Source organism: Enoplosus armatus, chromosome 18 (assembly GCF_043641665.1).
Source record: "Enoplosus armatus isolate fEnoArm2 chromosome 18, fEnoArm2.hap1, whole genome shotgun sequence".
Classification (NCBI taxonomy): Eukaryota; Metazoa; Chordata; class Actinopteri; order Centrarchiformes; family Enoplosidae; genus Enoplosus; species Enoplosus armatus.
The window spans coordinates 11865673-11884510 of record NC_092197.1 but is presented as its reverse complement, the minus strand read 5'-3'; the positions used below and the strand labels follow the sequence as shown (position 1 = coordinate 11884510).

Here is an 18838-nt window from a genome sequence, read left to right as displayed (position 1 = left end):
CTGACTGGAAGGTGGAGGGAGTTTTAAAGGGATGAAACTGACCGAGGAAGCAGGACTGAAGCCTATTGAGTGCTGTCAGAATACTGAAGGTTAACAAAGAGGGGAAAATTTAAGGGGACTGTCATTGTGGCCCACGGGCCAGGCACACACAGTAGACCACATTAGAGGTAAGACTCCTCCTTCTTTTCTCTCTAAGCAACCATGAAGGAAACCTAAATGTAAATTAAATATGTTGACTGTTGAAATATTTTCTTTAGCAATGACATAGTGACATCTACAAAAAACAGAAACTTCCCAGTTACCACTGAAATGAGGTGTAGAATTAGACTTTTGTTAAAAAATGAAAACGTTGTGTGCCTTATCTTTTCCATCACTAAAAGAAACTGTAGTTGTTCACAGCAGTGAATTGGCTAATTAAAAGTCCAACCTGTAATTCATCACTAAACAAAGATTTGGGAGCTTTTTAATTTTACTGTGTAGAACAAATTACAAGGATTTTAAATCACAAAATAAGTCCACAGACAGCATCTAGACTGTTTATCATGAAGGAAAACCATAAAGCACACTGTCTGGGCTTGTGTATTATTAAATGATGGCTGTAACATGAGAAGCAGCAGCTAACTGTTTTTAAACCACCACGATCCTGTTACATTTCTTTAAACTGCCAGAGAAATTAAAAGTCTAAGATGAGCATACTCGACAAACTACACATTCCTACAAAATCTGACGTGTTACAAGTTACATTTTCATATTTCCAAACAAGTGTATTGTCAGTAATTTATAATTTCTAAAGGTTGCTTGTTCAGCCTCTGAGTGTGCGTCTTTCGCACCAGGAGGGAAACGGAGTGTTGGTGTATTGGTACAATATGGACAATATGAAACAGACTGGGGTTGTACGTGTGTGTGTGTGTGTGCGTGTGTGTGTGTTTCTCTGTGTGTGTGAGTGTGTGTGTGTATTGGCAGGGGTAGAGAGTGTGCATCTGTATTTTAGTGCCATGGCCATTGTGTGAAGAACAGGATCCAACAAGACCTCAATGTCCTTGTATTTATTGAGATGGTAAATCCCTGTAAAGCACTTTTCCCCCCCTCTGAAATTGTTTTGTTTTGTTAAAAAACATGAAATGAAACAAAAAAGTTTATTTGATAGACTGTGCATCATAAATGTTTTGTGTACTAAAATGCAATAAAATAGAATGTGATATTTTTGTGGTTTTGGATCATTTTTGGAGGATAAATTAATGGAGCAATAATTCATTTTTATTTCCCCAAACAACATGTGCAGCACAAAGCAAAGAAAACTGGGCACACATTAAATTAGGCTTAACTGGATTCAAATGATAAACATACAAATATAATAAATAAATGACGTAACTGTATCTTTTATGTGTTTATATAATTAAGCATAATGTTTTACCGTCTCTTGCTTCTTGTGCTTTGGTACATATGTAGGTCTTTGGTTGTGGGTGCACGTATTTGCTCTTATTTATGTGGATAGTTGTGTACATCCTAGTTTGTGTGTGTGTTTGCCATAAAGAAGGAAGGGTGCATCCTAGGAAAGATTCCCCTGCTGCCCTTAAAAGACTTGATGTCTTATTAATTTTATTCATGCATTTTATTTTTCTTCTTGTGAAGTTGTTTAAGTGAATGAGGGGCTAACGTTTAAGGTGATTATAATTTAAAGAGTAGTTTGGTCTTTAATGGGTACATGCCCCTCACACAACAGAACTGTGCCCTGTTAACATTACCTGCCCATCAGCAATAGATATCATTTGGAATATTTTGTATTGAAGATCATGCATGCTAATCTCATACATTTAGTTTTAAATATGACGCTGATTATTGAACTTTTCATTGCTGACCTACTGCGGCATGAAGCCTAAATATATACTATCTTGTTTAATGACACGTAGACTATGAATGTCATACTTCCATGTGAACATCATCATTATCTCATTGTCAGGATTTGAATGAGCATGTTAGAGATATAGCCCAAAAACCTTCCTATCTGGGATAAAAACTGCATCAGAACTGGGTCCTACCACCCGCTATACTTCTGTGTGAGACACCAAGGGTGTATTATGTTGAACAAACAGAAATCCATGAAAGCCGTTGTTTTGCCGAATCAATTTCATTTCAGGGATTGGAAAGAGTTCTTTTTTAATGGACTTTTCACCCTGTGAAAAGTAAGTCAGTCAGAGTAAATGCTTCTGATTGGTAGACATGTCTGTGACATCAGATGGAGTTCAAATAAATATAGTATGTTTGCACAACTAACCTCAAAACATACAGTACATTTAAAATGATCACTGTTAATTTAATCAAACTGAATGAAAGACCTACTAAGGATTAAAAAAAGGAAAACAAATCACAACAGAAAAAGAGACAATATAAATATAACGAGTTGCTTTTCATTCACATCTCTCCATATGAGACATAATACAGGACAGAAAATTACATTTCCTATCGTTTTAAATACTTACTAATAAAATGCTAAAAAATGGAAGAGTTTTAAGAGATGTATCGGTTGAGATTGATGGTCTCTTCAGGTCTGGCTGCAACAGACTTTTCAGGCTCAACGCCAGAAACCTGATCCCAGGCTTTGCGACAGGTCCGGACAATCCACTCATGTTCGGAGTCATCTGTTAGAAAGATTTCATTTGAAATGATTAGAAACGTTGTTCATAGTATTGGAAACAAAGTCTGGAGCAAAAGTAAATCGTGTTTCGTTCTGAACGTCTGACCTATGATAAAAGAAGAAAAAATACAAACCGCAGATTCAAGTGTGCACAGCGAGGAGCTGCATTCATTTTGTTGATCTCACTTAAAGCGTTCAAATCAGATCTCTAATAACCAGTAACCTGCATAATTAAACCACAGGTCACTTTGCGCGTGAGGCTGCGACAGTGAAGTGCCATTCAAGTCTCGGGTAAATTTGTCAAATCAAGATAAGCCTGACAATTAAGAGAAAATAACTTCTCAGAGCCACTTCAGACACCAATAAATAATAACCCCCAAAACGGTCGCCAGTTTTTTTTAAACCCAAACGACTGCCAGAGGAGCTGATAATAAACCAGTTTTTCATTGTCAAAACTGAAATGAGTAGCAAATTGCAGGGGAAGTGAGCTTTCTCTGGAGCGCCCGCAGCTGCACGCACTTGAGCAGCTCGCGGGCCTCACCCGCAGGTTCCACTGCGCGCGGGGCTCCATTGTACGGAGGAGCAGGTCTGCAGCTCTCGGTCTGATTGTGTGTAATTGCCAGCGATGGGCGTCAACACTAACAGCCACTTCAAGTATAAAACACCCACTCCTCTCTTTCTCTCTCCTTTCTACCTGTTCTGATCGGGAGGTCAATTGAACGTATCGGACACGCGGACAGCTGCCACGCAAACATTTTCACTCGTCTTTGTGACACCAGTCGTGAGTGAAATAGGTAATTATTGAAGCCTATACGTCGCTGCGTCGTTACGTTCAGACTGACCTCAATTAGCCACAAACCGCAACCTGCTTTAATGAGAATTAGATTGGGACATTTTCATATTTGCTGTAATTCTGCCCTCTTGAGATTGTATAGCAGCGTTTATCTCAAGATTTAAGTCTTATGTAATTGGTACAGGTGGCTGGTATATCTAGGTAATTTCCTGCAATCTAAGGACAGCAGGACATTTGTAATTTATAAGTTAATACATTTAACCTAACCTAATGAAGCTTTTCCTCATTTCTGTGAATTGGGATATTGCAGTTAGACCAATAATAAAAGAAATAAAATAATAAACTCGGAAAACTTTTGCCTGTGTCATCACCTAATCTTCAGTGAAGTGCAGCACACTACACAGACGTTTATGAAACGTTTGTTTTTTGCCTGACATCCTTCTGACTGTAACAATCTGCATGGACGACCTTTTGTGCAAAGTACACAGGAGAGAGAGAGTGAGTGTGTGGAAGCGATAATGGCACCTTGTTAAAGTCTGTTTATCTTAATCCTTAAAATACACTCAGAGGGAAAAGTGTTTCCTTCCAGCCTAATGGTTGTGACTTGACGCACACACACACACACACACAAAGACACACACTGGCTTAATTAGCAAAAGCAAAAATCAGTTTTCTTGAAGCGATTTGCATAAGAGATTATTGCATTCTGCTGGATTTGCTAGTGAAATAAAGATGGTGTTGCATTCACAGAAACAGAGCTGTGACGTCAAGAGACAAATTCTGAACGTGGTCCACAGACAGTGACGAGGACCTCAACTTAGTGGATTCAGGGTCATATGTGCTAATGTATAAATACGTATATGCACATTTTGTGGTTTTCAAGTGGAGGCACCACAGTAAAATCAAACTTATCTAGAAGTGAAAGCTCAAATAAACATTCAAATGCACACATAAGTCATCTGTCTCCAATTCACTGCAAACTGAGCAGCCCTCGGTTTTGTGTCTTTATGACGTCAGAAAAACAGCATCGGCTTTCTGGCTTTGAAAGAGATACTGATCTCTTAAAACTTTTAATCCATCTCTGTCACAGCTCACGGGATTAACATGTGAATCCTGTTTTATGTTTTTTTTTGTTGTCTCAAAGATGGATGAAAAATGAGAGTTTTAGGAAAAGGCAGCGTGAGGATATGTTCCACTCCCCAGAGCCCCGGCTGATTTTTATCTGTCTGTGAAACACCTCGGCTGGACGGGGACAAAGGGAGGGGCCGCGGTTTGGTCACCAGAGGTGTTTTCCTTGGCAGTGGAATGTTTTCAGTGTGGAACTCTTACTGTGTGGACTTTCAGGGAAGTGGTTATTCCAGAAACAGGAAAGTGCTACAAACAATATGGCAACACATGGCCCCTGCTGGAGCTGCTGCTGCCTCCTGCAGCGCTGCAGTGTTGCTGCCTGTTGCCGCCTGTTGCCAAGAGAGAATATACACAACTGACCGTGTGTGTTTGTTTGTAATAAACAGAACACGCTCAATCAGTCAGTGGTGGAGATTTGATTGTGCAGATGTGGCCTATGTGCCTTTCCCCTCGTACTGTTTTAATTGCAGTTATGTAGTGTAATGCAAATGTTGTTCCTTCAAACTTAAGTAACAATCTTCATCAGCAATGACAAATTAAATCCAATTATGTGTCTCTGGAAGTTTGGGGGGGAAAGCGGATTAAAAATAACCTTTGAGTTGTTTGCTATGCGATTTGTGTTTCAGATTTAACCGTAATCATTTCATTGTGTTGCAGTCTGTTTGCTTTATCTACGCTGGGCTGTTTAACTACGACAGTGAGGTGGCAGTAAGTGGTAGCACATGTTTGTTGTAATGATCTCATGTCACAATAAAAATGCAAATAAAAATTTCAGCAAAACAAAAATCCTAATTCAAATCTGATTGAACTTCATTACACAAGCAGTGTTTTAAAATGTATGGAAGTCATATGCAGTTTGGTTTATTTGTTTATTATATACACAATCTAAATTTCTTCCTCCGTTATCAGCAAAACAAACAAATGGATGAAACTCCTCACCAGTAAGCCATCCCAAATCATCTTCACTCAGAGGAAAAACACCTGAAGTTTGCCAGCATTGAGGTTTTGCAATAAAATACTTGCACAAGTGTTTAGTGCACCACATGACAAATAATCAACATCCAAATTACCATCAGCTGCACAGGTCAACTTTAAAATGAGAGGACAATGATGGAAAAGTGTGCCAGCTCATGCTACTTAACAAGTAGTGTGCAGTGCACTGACATGTCTTATTCTTCTTTTCAGGTTCCCTGATTTAGTCACCTAGTGAGAGATGAGTTGGAGAGAAAAAACTGCAGTGTAATGACTAATTGCTGTGATGAAGAACATCAGCTGGAAACAAAGTCTGGATGATGACTCCGCTCCCTGCCTCTCCAAGGCTGTAGACCCCAATGAGCAGCTACTTGAACCTGATATTGTAGATATGAAATAAAGCGTGATTTTGTGTGAATGGCTTTTTTTCTTTAAATGTTTTTCAAGGCAATTATCTCCTAAACAAGACAACAGGAAGCAACAACCAATGTCAGGCACTTGTCATCATCTACCGGTTAAAAACACTGCTCCCACTTTTCCGTAGAGTAATTTTGGTCAACGCCCAGTGATGACGACTCTAATCCATGTAAATGCTTCCTGGTCCTGGACTAAAGTGAAATGTGTTTTTGCAGGACTTGCTGAGTGGACCGTTTGTGAAATCATAAATTATTAGCCTTAAGTTTAGAAGTAATTGTACAAGGTAATGTAAAAACAGGATCAGTATAGCATGGATCACTGTTGAGAGGTTGAGGTTCCCACTTAATCCCAACTGACACACTTCCTCTCACCACCCTCCAGTTCCTCTATCATCCTACATTTCTACATGGTGTACCAGTGTTCTTGACATACATGCAGGCGTATCGGCAGCTCCTTGATGACAAGAAATCTGTTCAACTCCAAAAATAATCTTTAACCTCTTGGGGAATATTAGCAACAGACCCTATTGTTTTGCAACTTGGCACTATACCAAGAAGGACTGTTTGTTAGCAACAGTAACTAAGGAGGGCAAGACTTTGCAATAGGTCAGTTTTGTCCAGTAAGTAAAGTTTAGCCTGATATTTCCTAGCAACGACGTTCAGTTCAAGGGGGTAAAACTTGAATCATCTGTACTTAAAACCAGTTCCATATGCATCATCTTTGCATCTTTTCTAGATATGAGGCTTTGTCTTCACTGACTCAGTTCTTCCTCGTCTTACATCCACCAGTTGTAACGGCTACATGGGGAGCTCCTTCCTCTTTCCTTGCTACAAGCAAAACGTCCCCTCTGGGAGGGTGGGTCTTCCCTGTGTCCCATCATCCTCGCAGTCCTCATCCTGGGCGGAAGCCATGAGGCAATAAATTCTGTCTTCACACCCACTCTGACAAATGTGCCTTCACCTCCCAGGGCTGAAAACTAAATCCATACAGGATACAGGAGCATTCCTCTCAAGAATTGTATACCAAGACGAGGGGGAGCACACAGGCATAAGTAGTGTATGTGACATAGCACAAGCCACATATACACAACACATCCCTCCACACACTTGCACATAAACACTGCCATAAAAAGGCACACCAATTAAATAGTTCCTGTTTGACTCTATATTTACTTAAATCAAAACAGAGAGTCAGAGTATTGTTGGAAAATGCTCAGTTCCTTTTTCATCTCCAAAACAATCTTTCCTTCTCATGCTCTCTTGTTCTCCTCCTCTCTATCTCTCCACTGATCAATACCAGAGCTATAATGATGATGAACAACCGGCATCAAGGAAAGAATCGCAAAACATATTTTTGTCTCCTAACACATGCTGATGACATCTGGCTAGGATGTGGATCTACACATATGTATATGAGATTTGTGCGCTTGTGGAACTAATCTGTATTATGTTGCAAGTAGCTCATCTGAATACAAAATATTCTGCCCAAAAATACATTTACCTTAGGGACCTTGTGAGTCATACCTTAACTTCTGCCAGGAACCACATCTTGCCACACTAAAGGTTAAAAACAGTCAATCGAATTCACATACAAAATAAATCAGATTCTGTGAAGTTACAAGAGTCCTGCAGGACTGAACATCCCCATGCATGCACGTGCGATTAAAGCTGTGTTTAGGTGTTGTACAGTACATGTCCAATAAAAATGGTACTGTCCTTTCTGCACAGAAATAAAACCCTAACTTAAGTTAGCCAAAAGCTATGTATTTATAAACTGCATTCATAGCCCACTGCCTAATTCACAACATCGTCTAGTGATGTAAAATCATGGGAGACATGACGAGCAGAGGATGTCAGAATTTGGGAATTCCTGTCTGGACACCTGACAGACCGCATTCACTTCAAATCAGAACTTCCAAAACTGGGCACTCGTTCAGTGGAAAAATGTGTCTTGAATTTTCCACTTTTGACAAATAACAAAAGAAAAGAAACTTTTGAAATGACTGCTATAGCCTATAGAAGCGTGCTTATCAGATGACTTGTAGCAATAATCTTCCATCAAGAGAATCCAGGGATAATCCATTTAACATCAGTGCATAGGTTCATTCTTATCAACATCTTCCCATATGGCCACACTGTATGCTCTCAGAGGCGCAATTATAAAAATGGGCGAAGACAAAGGGTCCTGCCTGAAACAAATTCAATACAAGAGCTTTAGTATGTTTCAAAGTATTTTCAGAAAGGCTTTTTCCTGAGTTGTTGAAAAGTAGACATAATTTTACATGGAGCTACTATCTTGTACAACAAGACGGCAGCAATGAGTCCCTCAGTACTAATTTGGCTGAATCTTATTGAGGTATAAGCCTGTGGGAATTTCTTTCATTGAATTCAGCTATTTCAAAAAACAACTGGAACATTTAAAAGTCTAAGGAACTGGAACAGTATCTGTCTGGAGTCACTTGAACTATTTAATTTGTGTATTATGTTGCCTGTACTTCTGATAGACAAACAACAAACAAACAACAAACAAAGCATTACGTCTCCCACTTTATCATAGAGCTGTGTGCCTGTTTATCTCTATATATTTGCCATTTTAAGAGATCACTCAAGCACACATGATTACTGGAATTTTGATCAATTATGCAAACAAGCAGCACTGTATTATTAAGCCATTATATAAATACATTCAACATACAGCAATCTATCACTGACAAGGTGCTTCATTGGACATAAAACTTTGTATAATGTATTTTAAATGGAAATTTGTGTTTGCTCTTGACTTTAATCTTTCAGATTTTTCTTGGCACAACAGGCACAAAGATGCCTGGATAATAACCAACACTCAGATGGAGTCAATTTAGCATTAAATTGGTGGAAAGAAAATGTGCACGAACTAGAGTGAAATAAGCAGCAAGAAAAGGGGGTAAGATTTTGATTATGATAGAGATGTTGTGATCCCTGCTTTATATCTGGGTTGTCGACTGCAGCAAATAATACCTCCTTTTGTTCACCTCACACTAAGTACATAGTTCACAAAATATATGTCCAAGTTGGAAGGCATCCATTATTTAGTAGAAATGGATTATCATTATGAATCAAAGTAAGGGGTTGCATGTACACATCGTCTATGGGCCAGTCATCTTTGGTGTCACAGGGCTACAGCTGTGAAAATAACAGGATATTTTCTGTCGCACCTGCGTTCCTGAGGAATCTGCCAGTGTAGGAAGTGATGACTCTGGTATTGGGGTCATAGAAACCATCTCCACAATCATAACGTCCATCAGGGATGACACGTGGCGGATGCAGATCAGTTAGCTGAGATTCTCCTGCATGAACAGAACAGTTGTTCCGTATTGAACGACAGTCTTCCTGTTATTTACAACTACTAACACAAGTGATAACATATCAAGCCAGCTAAGTTATGCTGCTTTGTGATACAGGCATTCAGTACAACAATACAGAAAAGTGAATTCATGACCACACTAAACAGCTTTTTTTTTGTTTGTTTTTTGGTCTGTAGAACATATGCTTGTCAAGTTAATGGCTTTGGGTGTTACTCCTCTTACTCACACATGCTCCCAATCTCAATGTATTAACAGTATTTTCATCTTAGGCAAAGTTCATTGTATTTTCAAGCTAAATGACGCGAGAGTATTCGTCTGGGAGTGGGATAAAGAAACCACTTTCAGACCGAATACATGAGCAAATAAATGAAGTCCAACCTGCAGGTCTGAGTCCACTGCACCTCTCTCTGTAGAAGCGCCTGTCGTAACCATCGCAGTAGTCCCAGTCCTCCTCCTGGTACTGCAGACCATCAGCAAAGGTAAACGACCCCTTGTGTGGAAGCACAATGACGACATTATCCTCATTATTCAGTCAAAAATTATAATGGGTCAATTCAAGCTAAATTACAAAGAAAAAACAATCAAAACAAAGCACAATTTTCCACTTACCTCTGGCAGTTTTCGGCCATGCAGATTTTCAATTTGAGTTTCAAGTTTCAATTTTAAACTTTAACTCAAAACTCAACAACAGGAACAATGCTACTCAAGATAATCCACAGACCTCACTGTTTAGTTTTCTTTGGGGCTATTTCTTTGGCAGAAAGTGGTTCCGGTGAAAGTAAGGACTGGGGGTTATCCTACGTACCCTAGACATGGTTTCTGGAAAGATAAGTTGCTGTTGAGTTTTTCAAATGTCACTTTTCAGTGCTTTAAGCACCACAAAAGAATTACAGTTGTCTTCCATTGTCTTTGGGTTAAGGCAGAAATCTTAGAGATAGATATCTCAAAACCTCAGCAGATTAAACCAAAACTGTCTGCACACATAAATGTCTTGGTATTTTGGGTGAACTGACACTGTATGCATGTTTTTTCTGAGGAATGATGCAACGGTCACTGGGAATGAAAAACACATTGATCAGTAATTTTGCTAAATTTGGAAGCATGGAAACATTTTCACTTCAGTGTCAACAATATAATTTGCAATCACAAAAGTGGCATTAATTCTGATTTTATAACGTTGATTCTTGAGGAGTGTGTATTTGGTAGGAGATCACATACAAATTCAAAAAAAGAGAAGAGGCCGACGTTGAAGGGGTGAATTTGTAATTTTGACTGAGGTTACAGGTTATAGATTTAGCGTTGTTTTCTCTGTCGACCTTTTTTTCACAGCAGATATTTAGACTTGTCATTGCAGGAAAAGTACAGGTTTAACTAATAATATTAACGATGCTTCAGCTCCACTAAAGTGTCCCATTAAACCATATCAGTGAGCCAGCATGCACAGGACCAGAGTCATGGAACACCTGTGGAATACAGCCTTGAATAATGTTATTAATTACACCTGTGCTTTTCCTGCTATGACGTGTCAAAATGTCTTCAGTAAAATAGTTCTGTTAAGCTGCACCAAACATAATGAGAGGTTACTTTTTCGTGTTTGTTGCACTTCAACCACAAGATTTCTAATAAAACATTTATATTACTACAATTTGAGTTTTTTATACATTTACAAACAGTGCATCTCAACCTTTAAAGTCTGTGTAAAGCAAATTGAGAGATTTGTTTCCAAACACATCACCCATGTTAGAGAGTAATTGCTGAAAACTTGTGATGGCCACACCAGAAGCCACATACTGTCTTTACTTACTTTTGGTTCGTTTTTGAGCTCAAAATGCACATATACAAACAGTGTGCACACATTTGGTTGACATTCTTTATCAATGTTGCTATATTTGTTTTATCAACTGAAGTTATTTATCTTCTTGAAGTTAAGTTTTTTTTTTTAGTTGGGGGGGGGGGGGGGGGGGTTATCCGGTTGCTGGAGTTTAGTTCTGTTATGATGACAGAATTATTGTCTCTGTGGTCTACCAGCTTCAGTCTTTGACACATGTGAACAGACTGAACTATGTAGTACTGAATTGTAGAATTAGACTGTTTCTGTGGACCTGAAATCATGGCTTGATGACACACTGGAGCCATACTGAGCATGTCCCCTTCCCTAACACAACATAAACACTAGAGCTTTGGGTTTGAGTTGTCAATTCTATATTATGAACAATCGTACATTAAAGTTATCTACCAATGCCTTCAGCGAACACGTCCCCAGCATCTCAGAGCTAAGAATACTGTTTATTTTTTCATGATTTTGAAACTGATTTTTTTAATCATTCAAGTTTGGCTGTGTGGTTAATAACACATTTTTCTGTGGTGTGACAAATTCAGAACACATATTTATTATTGCTTTACACAGTCTTTAAGGATCATAACCCTTTAAAACGCTTGTTTAATTTGGTTAATAAAATACTAAAAAATAAATAGGTCCGCGATCCTCAACCCCCAGGCTGAGAAGCATTGTTTGAAGAGAGAGGTGCAAGTTCCAGAATGAGCTATAAGCCAGAAGTTTGAATTTCTGAGTTTATTGGATGGTTTAGGTTTGTTTTGAATGGAAGTAGGTTTCATTGGGCTGGCATGGATGCAGGTGCAGGGTAGTCTGAGCCAAAGTTAGTCACGGTTTATAGCTTCTATCATTTCAGATGAACCGCAACTGTAATGATGATAATAATTGGAGTGATCGCTGTTGTGGCAAAAGCCCATGAAAGATTGCATCAGAGCAGGAGGGACTGTAGCTTCATGCAGAAAAAAGGGAGAGAAACCTAATAACTACGACAATAATGGTGAGTGATTGCTAAAAGGGACCAGATGTAATATCAACTATAACCAATGTGAAACACACAGAGCCATGCATGTGGATGCATATATTCTGACATGCATGCAGGGACACACACACACACACACACACACACACACACACACACACATCTCCTCACCTGTTTAGCTATGCCGTTTTCCCAGGTGGCCTCATATTTACTTCCATTTGGAAAGTGTAGCACTCCTTTGCCGTGGAACATCCCATCTTTCATCTCTCCCACATACTTGGTCTCTGTGGGAAAGTTGTACTCCCCCTTTCCATCCATCCTGAGGGAGACACGAGACTGTCACACAGTGTTAACTTTTGCTTTTTATAGGTGGCTAACTTTAATCAACAGAGTGATTTTATTAATTCGGTTGTGTATATCCTGCTGTCTTATACTTATTCTTATATTCATTTACCTGCCATTTTTTGTATCTCCTTTATAACTGCTTCCGACGAGCTCCATTAATGCAATGACTTGCTAGCGCCCTTTCTTCTCAAAATAAAAAAACAAGCATACAAACCATATGTTTAATATCGAGACTACACAACGGCAAGGTGCAGTTACCATGGCAACACAACGACAAAGCGCCTGAGCAAGAGGCTACAGATTAAACTGCTCAACATGAAGAGCAGTAGCTCGTTTGCCACAATTATTATAATTTTAACAATTTCGAAATCAAACCTGACAAAACAAATAACATCTAATTTAAAGTCTTCTTTTTACAATTCCTTAAGTGCGCATGCGGCAACGGCTCCGGATTTGGTCGCGCTCAATCGCGTCATCAGAACGCGCCGCCCAGTTGACAGCAACAGCAGTAGGCACAGTACACCAAACTGACCTTCTTCGCGGCCTCGTCGCTCGTCCTGGAGCCAGACGAGGACCTTGAATGTTTTTCAGGAGCGGTATTTGATTTTCTGCGTTTGTTTTATTGTACAGAGACACCGCCATGCCAACAACACTGGAAGTTCCCTCGGTGCAGGAACTAAATGTGGATGAGGTGAGCAGCGGTTATTGTTTAGCTTGAATGAAAATCATAGTAAGACAGAGCATGCTAGCTAACTAGCTAGCTGAGGCTAGCTGCTGTATGGTTTAATATATGCTCAGTAAGTTAGCTTATAACTTTTTCTACTGGCGTTATTTGCCTTACAGTGGTGAAAGTTTGTTAGCTAACCTGGATTGATCATAGATCCGCCAGCGAGATACTTCCGAATGCAATTGACGTGAATATTCTGGCCTCTTTGTGATATCAACCATGGCAACATTATATAGCGTCAGAGAGTCACAATATGCAGGAAACCATTGACCGTTAACCATCCTGAACTTTGTATAGCACTCTCCGTAGTCCGCAGTGTCTCTTCTGTTTATCCTTGTGGTGACAGTAGCTTTACAACGGCTACCCCAAAACAGATCTCTGGTCGGTTTATGTCAGCAGCAGTGTTATTTAGCACATTGAACTTGTCCTTGGAAGTCAGGTGTGAGCTGGCAGCAGCTAATAGCTTTCCAACACAAATATGGCAGCATCAATGATCTAATAAACGATATGCATGCAGCTATAAGTAAGATAAATAATTTTAGAATTGCACACTGTAATGCAGAATGTCTTTACCTCCCCACTACCGACTCCATACTGCTATTTTATATTTTTAATATAACCAGTTGTCGTATTGCCTTACAACTTGTTTTTATTTTTTATAAAGAAAAATCATAAAGGTAGTACAGTATGAATTCTGTAAAACATTGCTATCATTTCTGAGGTGAAGGTACCATTAGAGATGAACACTACCCACTCACCTGACAACGCCACACCTCATAGCTGCCTCACAAATCACAAAGTCTATTCATAGATTCATTTTTTAATATACAAGTTTAGTAAACACTATACAACATGTAGGCTAAATATGACAATTTGGGAGTGTTTGAAAGGTGTATTTTTCACTATTGGAGCCAGCCTAGCAGTTTCCAGCTGCTCCCAGTTCGGCTCCACATACACTGGTCCTGTCTCTGCACTGGATGAATATTAAATTGATCCGTAATCTTCGATCAAACACATTTCAGTTCTTTTAATGGGTGTCACAAATAATAAAGTGCCAGGCTACACAAAAATAAAAGAATTAAATTATGTCTTAGTGTATTTATTATTTGGTAATTAATAATCATTTTATCCAGTCTCATTGTTTTCTTTGTGTCTCTCCCTGTTTCTGTGCAGATCAATGTGTCATCTGCAGTGCTGAAGGCTGCTGCCCACCATTATGGCTCCCAGTGTGACAAATCCAACAAGGAGTTCATGCTCTGCCGCTGGGAGGAGAAGGACCCCAGAAAGTGTCTCGAAGAAGGGAGGAAAGTCAACGAGTGTGCACTCAACTTCTTCAGGTAACTCACACCCAGGGTTTTCAATCTTTTTGGTGCCAAATGTTTTATTGTCTTTTTTTTCTAGAGATTTGATGCAAAAAAATTGTTTATTAATCAGACATGTAGATAACAGTGAATAGACTAGAAACCTGGTGATTGGACAGAATATATACATGTCATCTACAAAACTGAATGAGGGGTTGTGATCAGCGAGTGAGTGAAGATGTGGGTGAAGTCTGGAGCCAGCTGGAGAGTGCATCAACCAGAGAGTTTGAAAGTCCATGTTAAACCCTGGTCAAAAGAGGTTTGCGGCCAAGAGTTTTTGCATTTCTTCCTCTGTGATGGACATGTGGGTAGAAAATGTTCTCTGAGGTCACACATACTGCTGTTGGACCGTTGTTCTTCCAGTGGTTACAGTTGTTTCAGAGTTGGGATATCTGGCTTCTTATTCTGTAACTTGACAATACCCGATAATAAGATTTCCATTCCATTGCCTTTTGGTGGAAGTGGGATGTTTATGCCAGTCCTCCCTCGTCAAGTAGAATGATTTTCAATTGAACACTGATGTAAGGGTATTAGAGAAAAAGTTGGCGACAATTACAGCATCTGGGATGGAGGTGAATAATGAGATTTTACAGAAAAAGAAGAGTGGGGTTTTAGATAACTTGTTAATTCTGGTCCAAACCAGACAGATGTTTGTAACACATTAGTCCTCCAGGAATTTCCATGCACTGTTACTGCTGAGTGCACTGAAGTGGTGAGAAGTGGAATAAGATTAGATTTTCTGATGTTTAAGAAATTCTGGGTGTAAATGGTGCATATGGTGTCCTAAATATTCCAAAGTGTGTCTTAATGGAGGGAAAGTTATGTGGTTAATTTGCAGACAACTGAAATATTTTTCTGTGAACATAATATGAAAGCTCCAGGAAAAAAATAAAAATAAAAGGAAGGTAAAGGCATTTTTCCACACGTAAACACAAGAATGAAACCCGGCCCAGTGGGGTAAGGCTGTGGGTAGAACCAAAACCACAAAAGTGTGAGAGTATGATGGTAAAGGACGTCTGGTGAGTTTATGCTTCATGCAATGACAAAACTGGATTTTTAAGAAAGCAAAAATGCCCACAGCAGATTTTTGGTCGAACTTTCTTGCGATGTTGCCAGATGTCTCTAAAGATATTTTCCATTGTACTTTGTCAGAGTAGTAATCTCACAGCTGTCTGTGTTTTTGGATCATTTGTATTGTCTTGTCGAGTCAGTATTTATCCCTGCAAAGCTTTTTGATTTATTATCTTCATTTAACTTTATATTTTTCATTTCATAAAAATCTAAAAAAGTTTTTTTGGCCATAGAATAAGAGTCAACCTTTTCTCCAAATGCTCCATAAACGCTTGTTATCTTGAAATAAACTAGTGGTGGCTAAGGTATGATGTAGACCTTTTATGTCATTTTTCTGTGTTACGTTTTTTTAAAACAATGACCAGTAGTAAAAAGGTTGTTAATTTTAAAACAAGAATAAGTAGAGAGTTTATTGTGTCTATAAAACTGCCCTTTGGGGCTGTTTGAGGAAGTGGTCTGGGGTTTTTCACTCTTAACTGCTGCGTCTGTGTTTACTGAAAGTTTTAGACTGAGCTTTGGTTATACCCTGATGCCCATGCAGTAACTAAGGTGCTTTGTGTCTCAAACAGATTGTGCTTCTGGTTCTCAAAAAAACACATGACCTCTAATTCTAAAGCCGAAACAAACAACCGACACTCTGACCTCAAAGATAAACTGAGAGTTACTGTGAAAGAGCAAAACCAGTAATTATTATAATGAGGACAGATTTGAGAAAAGTTGTAATTGCACTGGGGACCTGGTTTGATTCTTGTGTTTCTGGCAGCTTCCAGACACCTTTAGCAACACTTCATTCACATGACCAGTTCTGATACTTCTTATTGTGAAAACCTCTGAAATATTTTGACTAGTGGAAACTGACAAGTCATAAATCACAATATAATGAAAGTTCTTGGCATGGTTGTGTGTGAATTTTGAATCTGAGCGGCACATAGAATGAACTGTGATTTATTTAGAAAAAAAGCTTCAACTCTGTTATATACATTTTTAAATATCAGTTTTGTTCCTTCCGAGTGACTTTATCTCTTTAAATATATATTTTTAAGCATTTTTGAGGAGGCAAGTTTCAGCTCATGCATAGCAATCAGATTCTTTGGACTATTTTAATCTTGCTGTTGCATATTTGATTCTAATTCAAATATCTGTTTGGACTGTTCCATGTAGGCAAATCAAGGGAAACTGTGCCGAGTCCTTCACGGAGTACTGGACCTGTCTGGATTATTCAAACTTGGGAGAATTGCGCCGTTGCCGCAAGCAGCAGCAAACCTTCGACAGCTGTGTCCTTGATAAGCTGGGTTGGGAGAGACCTGAGCTGGGAGACCTTTCTAAGGTGAGAACTTGTGCATTCACAATGTGAGCAGCTCGGTTGATGGGCTCTATTCTTGCTGATTGTGGGCTGTGCAAGAGCCTCTGATTGCATCTGCGTGGTAGTCTCATTCAGCTACAGTTTTGAGCAGGCAAATCATGTATTTTATGTTGCTTTGGGTTTTTTTTCATAAAATTGCCATTTTTAAGGGGCTTGCATAACTCGCTTGCGAACACTAATTAGGTAGCAGCAGACCAGAAACTGATCTTGACAATAGCTTTTTGGACATTTATTTATGTGGTCTTTGAAACAAGACTTGCGCCAACCTGGGAATCTGTGAATGGCTGTAATCAACTTTTTGGCCCTTTTGCACTTGCCAGGCGGAGCTGTTGTTCATGGAATCAAATCACATGAGCAGGGAAACAAAATAACAGAAATATGACTTCAGATTACTATGAAAAATGTTCAGGTTGACTGTCTGCACACTGGCTGTTTCTCTGGTTGCTCAGCTATATAACAGATGAAAGACTTTACTTATGTTTGAGATGGTGGGAGTAAACTTAACTTTGGAAGGCGGTTGAGAGGAAAGAGAGTTGCCCATTCAGGCCAGGACATATCCGGTCTTGGAGAAAGACGAGAGCGTGTGAGGGAGAGAGTAAAGGAAAGACAGACCTGAACCAGAAGTCATACAGAAAGTGCAAAGGAGGGAAGAAGCAGGAGAGGGGATGTAAATCATGATGTAAGGGAAGAGCTGCAAGAGGTTTAGGAGAATGGAGGAAATAGACAAGGTTATAGACTATAGGAGGAATGTCGACCTATGTGCATAAATCTCTGGGGTGTGTGGTGTAAAGGATATGCAGGGTTTCATCCAAGAAAAAACTACACTAGGTGTTTTATTGATTAGATAATTTAGTGTTTTTTAAACCCTGCTCTGCAAATATAAACGGTCTGTTTGCTCTTTCTTCGATTATTAGATCTCTCACAGGTTTTACCAGACATCAAACAATAGATTTTTAGTCAGATATTGACACAATATACATGTTGTACAATTCCCTAACATATAAGGTATTTGTTGTGTTTCAGGAAGAATCAAACCATTTAAAACACTCCGTCGCTAAAACTGAGCATGTCCACCAAAACATCCTTGCAGGACACTGTTACATCGATGTGTTTACACTGTGTATGTCTGACAAGTCATGGCGTGTTCCCTTTCTTTCGTAGGTGACCAAAGTGTCGACCCCGCGGCCCCTCCCTGACAACCCCTACCATTCTAGACCACGTCCTGAGCCCAACCCAGTCATCGAGGGTAAACTGGAGCCTTCCAAACATGGCAGCAGGTTATTCTTCTGGAACTGGTGAGGCAGCTCCAGAAAGTCGGTCACCTTCCAAAGCCATGGGCTCTGTCCAAAACAGCTAGACTATGATACTGGTTTTGGACAGGGCTCATGTCCTAACAGTCTCTTCATTAGCTGTACCTCCTGCGTCATTTAACAGTTTGATAAAGGAGGGATGGATGATGAAGACCATGAATCCATACAGCTTTCCTGACCACCTGTGTAAATGTAATGAGTTCACAAATACAACATGCTGTTATTATTGTTGTCAAATAATAAAGAGATAAATTATAATTCTGAATTCTAATGTCTTTATTTAAGTTTACATCTATTAAAGATTCAGTTTCCTTAAGACACAATTAAAAGATGTTTCAGCTACTTAAAGACCTTACATTGCCAGACAGAGTTCCTTCAATATCAGCAGATTATAGGCAACACCACCGTGTTTGCACATCTGTGTTTTGTCAGAGTGTGTTTTGTCAGACTGATGGAGGGTGAGGTTGGAGGTCAAGGTTGAGGGTCACTACCTGCAGCCAGAGAGAGCTGCTTCTGCTTCCTCCTTTTCTCCCCGCTCACTTCCTGCCTCTGACGTGGAC

At 39.4% G+C, this 18838-nt stretch overlaps 2 protein-coding genes across 2 annotated transcripts; one reads left to right on the top strand and one right to left on the bottom strand.

Moving 5' to 3' along the window:
* Positions 1 to 2508: 2508 nt before the first annotated feature.
* On the bottom strand, positions 2509 to 12898 carry morn5 (MORN repeat containing 5). The gene is made up of 6 exons (XM_070925097.1): positions 12822 to 12898; positions 12556 to 12629; positions 12273 to 12420; positions 9667 to 9778; positions 9139 to 9270; positions 2509 to 2639 (listed from the first exon to the last, which is right to left on the bottom strand). Exons 2-6 carry the CDS (start codon positions 12600 to 12602, stop codon positions 2509 to 2511), a joined length of 570 nt encoding a protein of 189 aa, XP_070781198.1. The 5' UTR covers positions 12603 to 12629; positions 12822 to 12898.
* A 51-nt stretch (positions 12899 to 12949) lies between these two features.
* Positions 12950 to 18536, top strand: ndufa8 (NADH:ubiquinone oxidoreductase subunit A8). The gene is made up of 4 exons (XM_070924773.1): positions 12950 to 13137; positions 14347 to 14510; positions 16767 to 16932; positions 18130 to 18536. The coding sequence occupies exons 1-4, from the start codon at positions 13087 to 13089 to the stop codon at positions 18265 to 18267; spliced, it is 519 nt and encodes a 172-aa protein (XP_070780874.1). The 5' UTR covers positions 12950 to 13086; the 3' UTR covers positions 18268 to 18536.
* Positions 18537 to 18838: the final 302 nt, after the last annotated feature.

Bases quoted from the DNA above. Each gene is read 5' to 3' on its own strand.
- ndufa8 (XM_070924773.1), top strand. From the start codon at position 13,087: ATGCCAACAACACTGGAAGTTCCCTCGGTGCAGGAACTAAATGTGGAT. The intron at 14,511-16,766 runs GTAACTCACACC...TGTTCCATGTAG, and splicing joins TGTGCACTCAACTTCTTCAG to GCAAATCAAGGGAAACTGTG. The intron at 16,933-18,129 runs GTGAGAACTTGT...TTTCTTTCGTAG, and splicing joins AGCTGGGAGACCTTTCTAAG to GTGACCAAAGTGTCGACCCC.
- morn5 (XM_070925097.1), bottom strand. From the start codon at position 12,602: ATGGAGCTCGTCGGAAGCAGTTATAAAGGAGATACAAAAAATGGCAG. The intron at 9,271-9,666 runs GTTGGACTTCAT...CTGTTCATGCAG, and splicing joins CAGTGGACTCAGACCTGCAG to GAGAATCTCAGCTAACTGAT. The intron at 2,640-9,138 runs GTGCGACAGAAA...TCTTTCTAACAG, and splicing joins CAGATTCCTCAGGAACGCAG to ATGACTCCGAACATGAGTGG.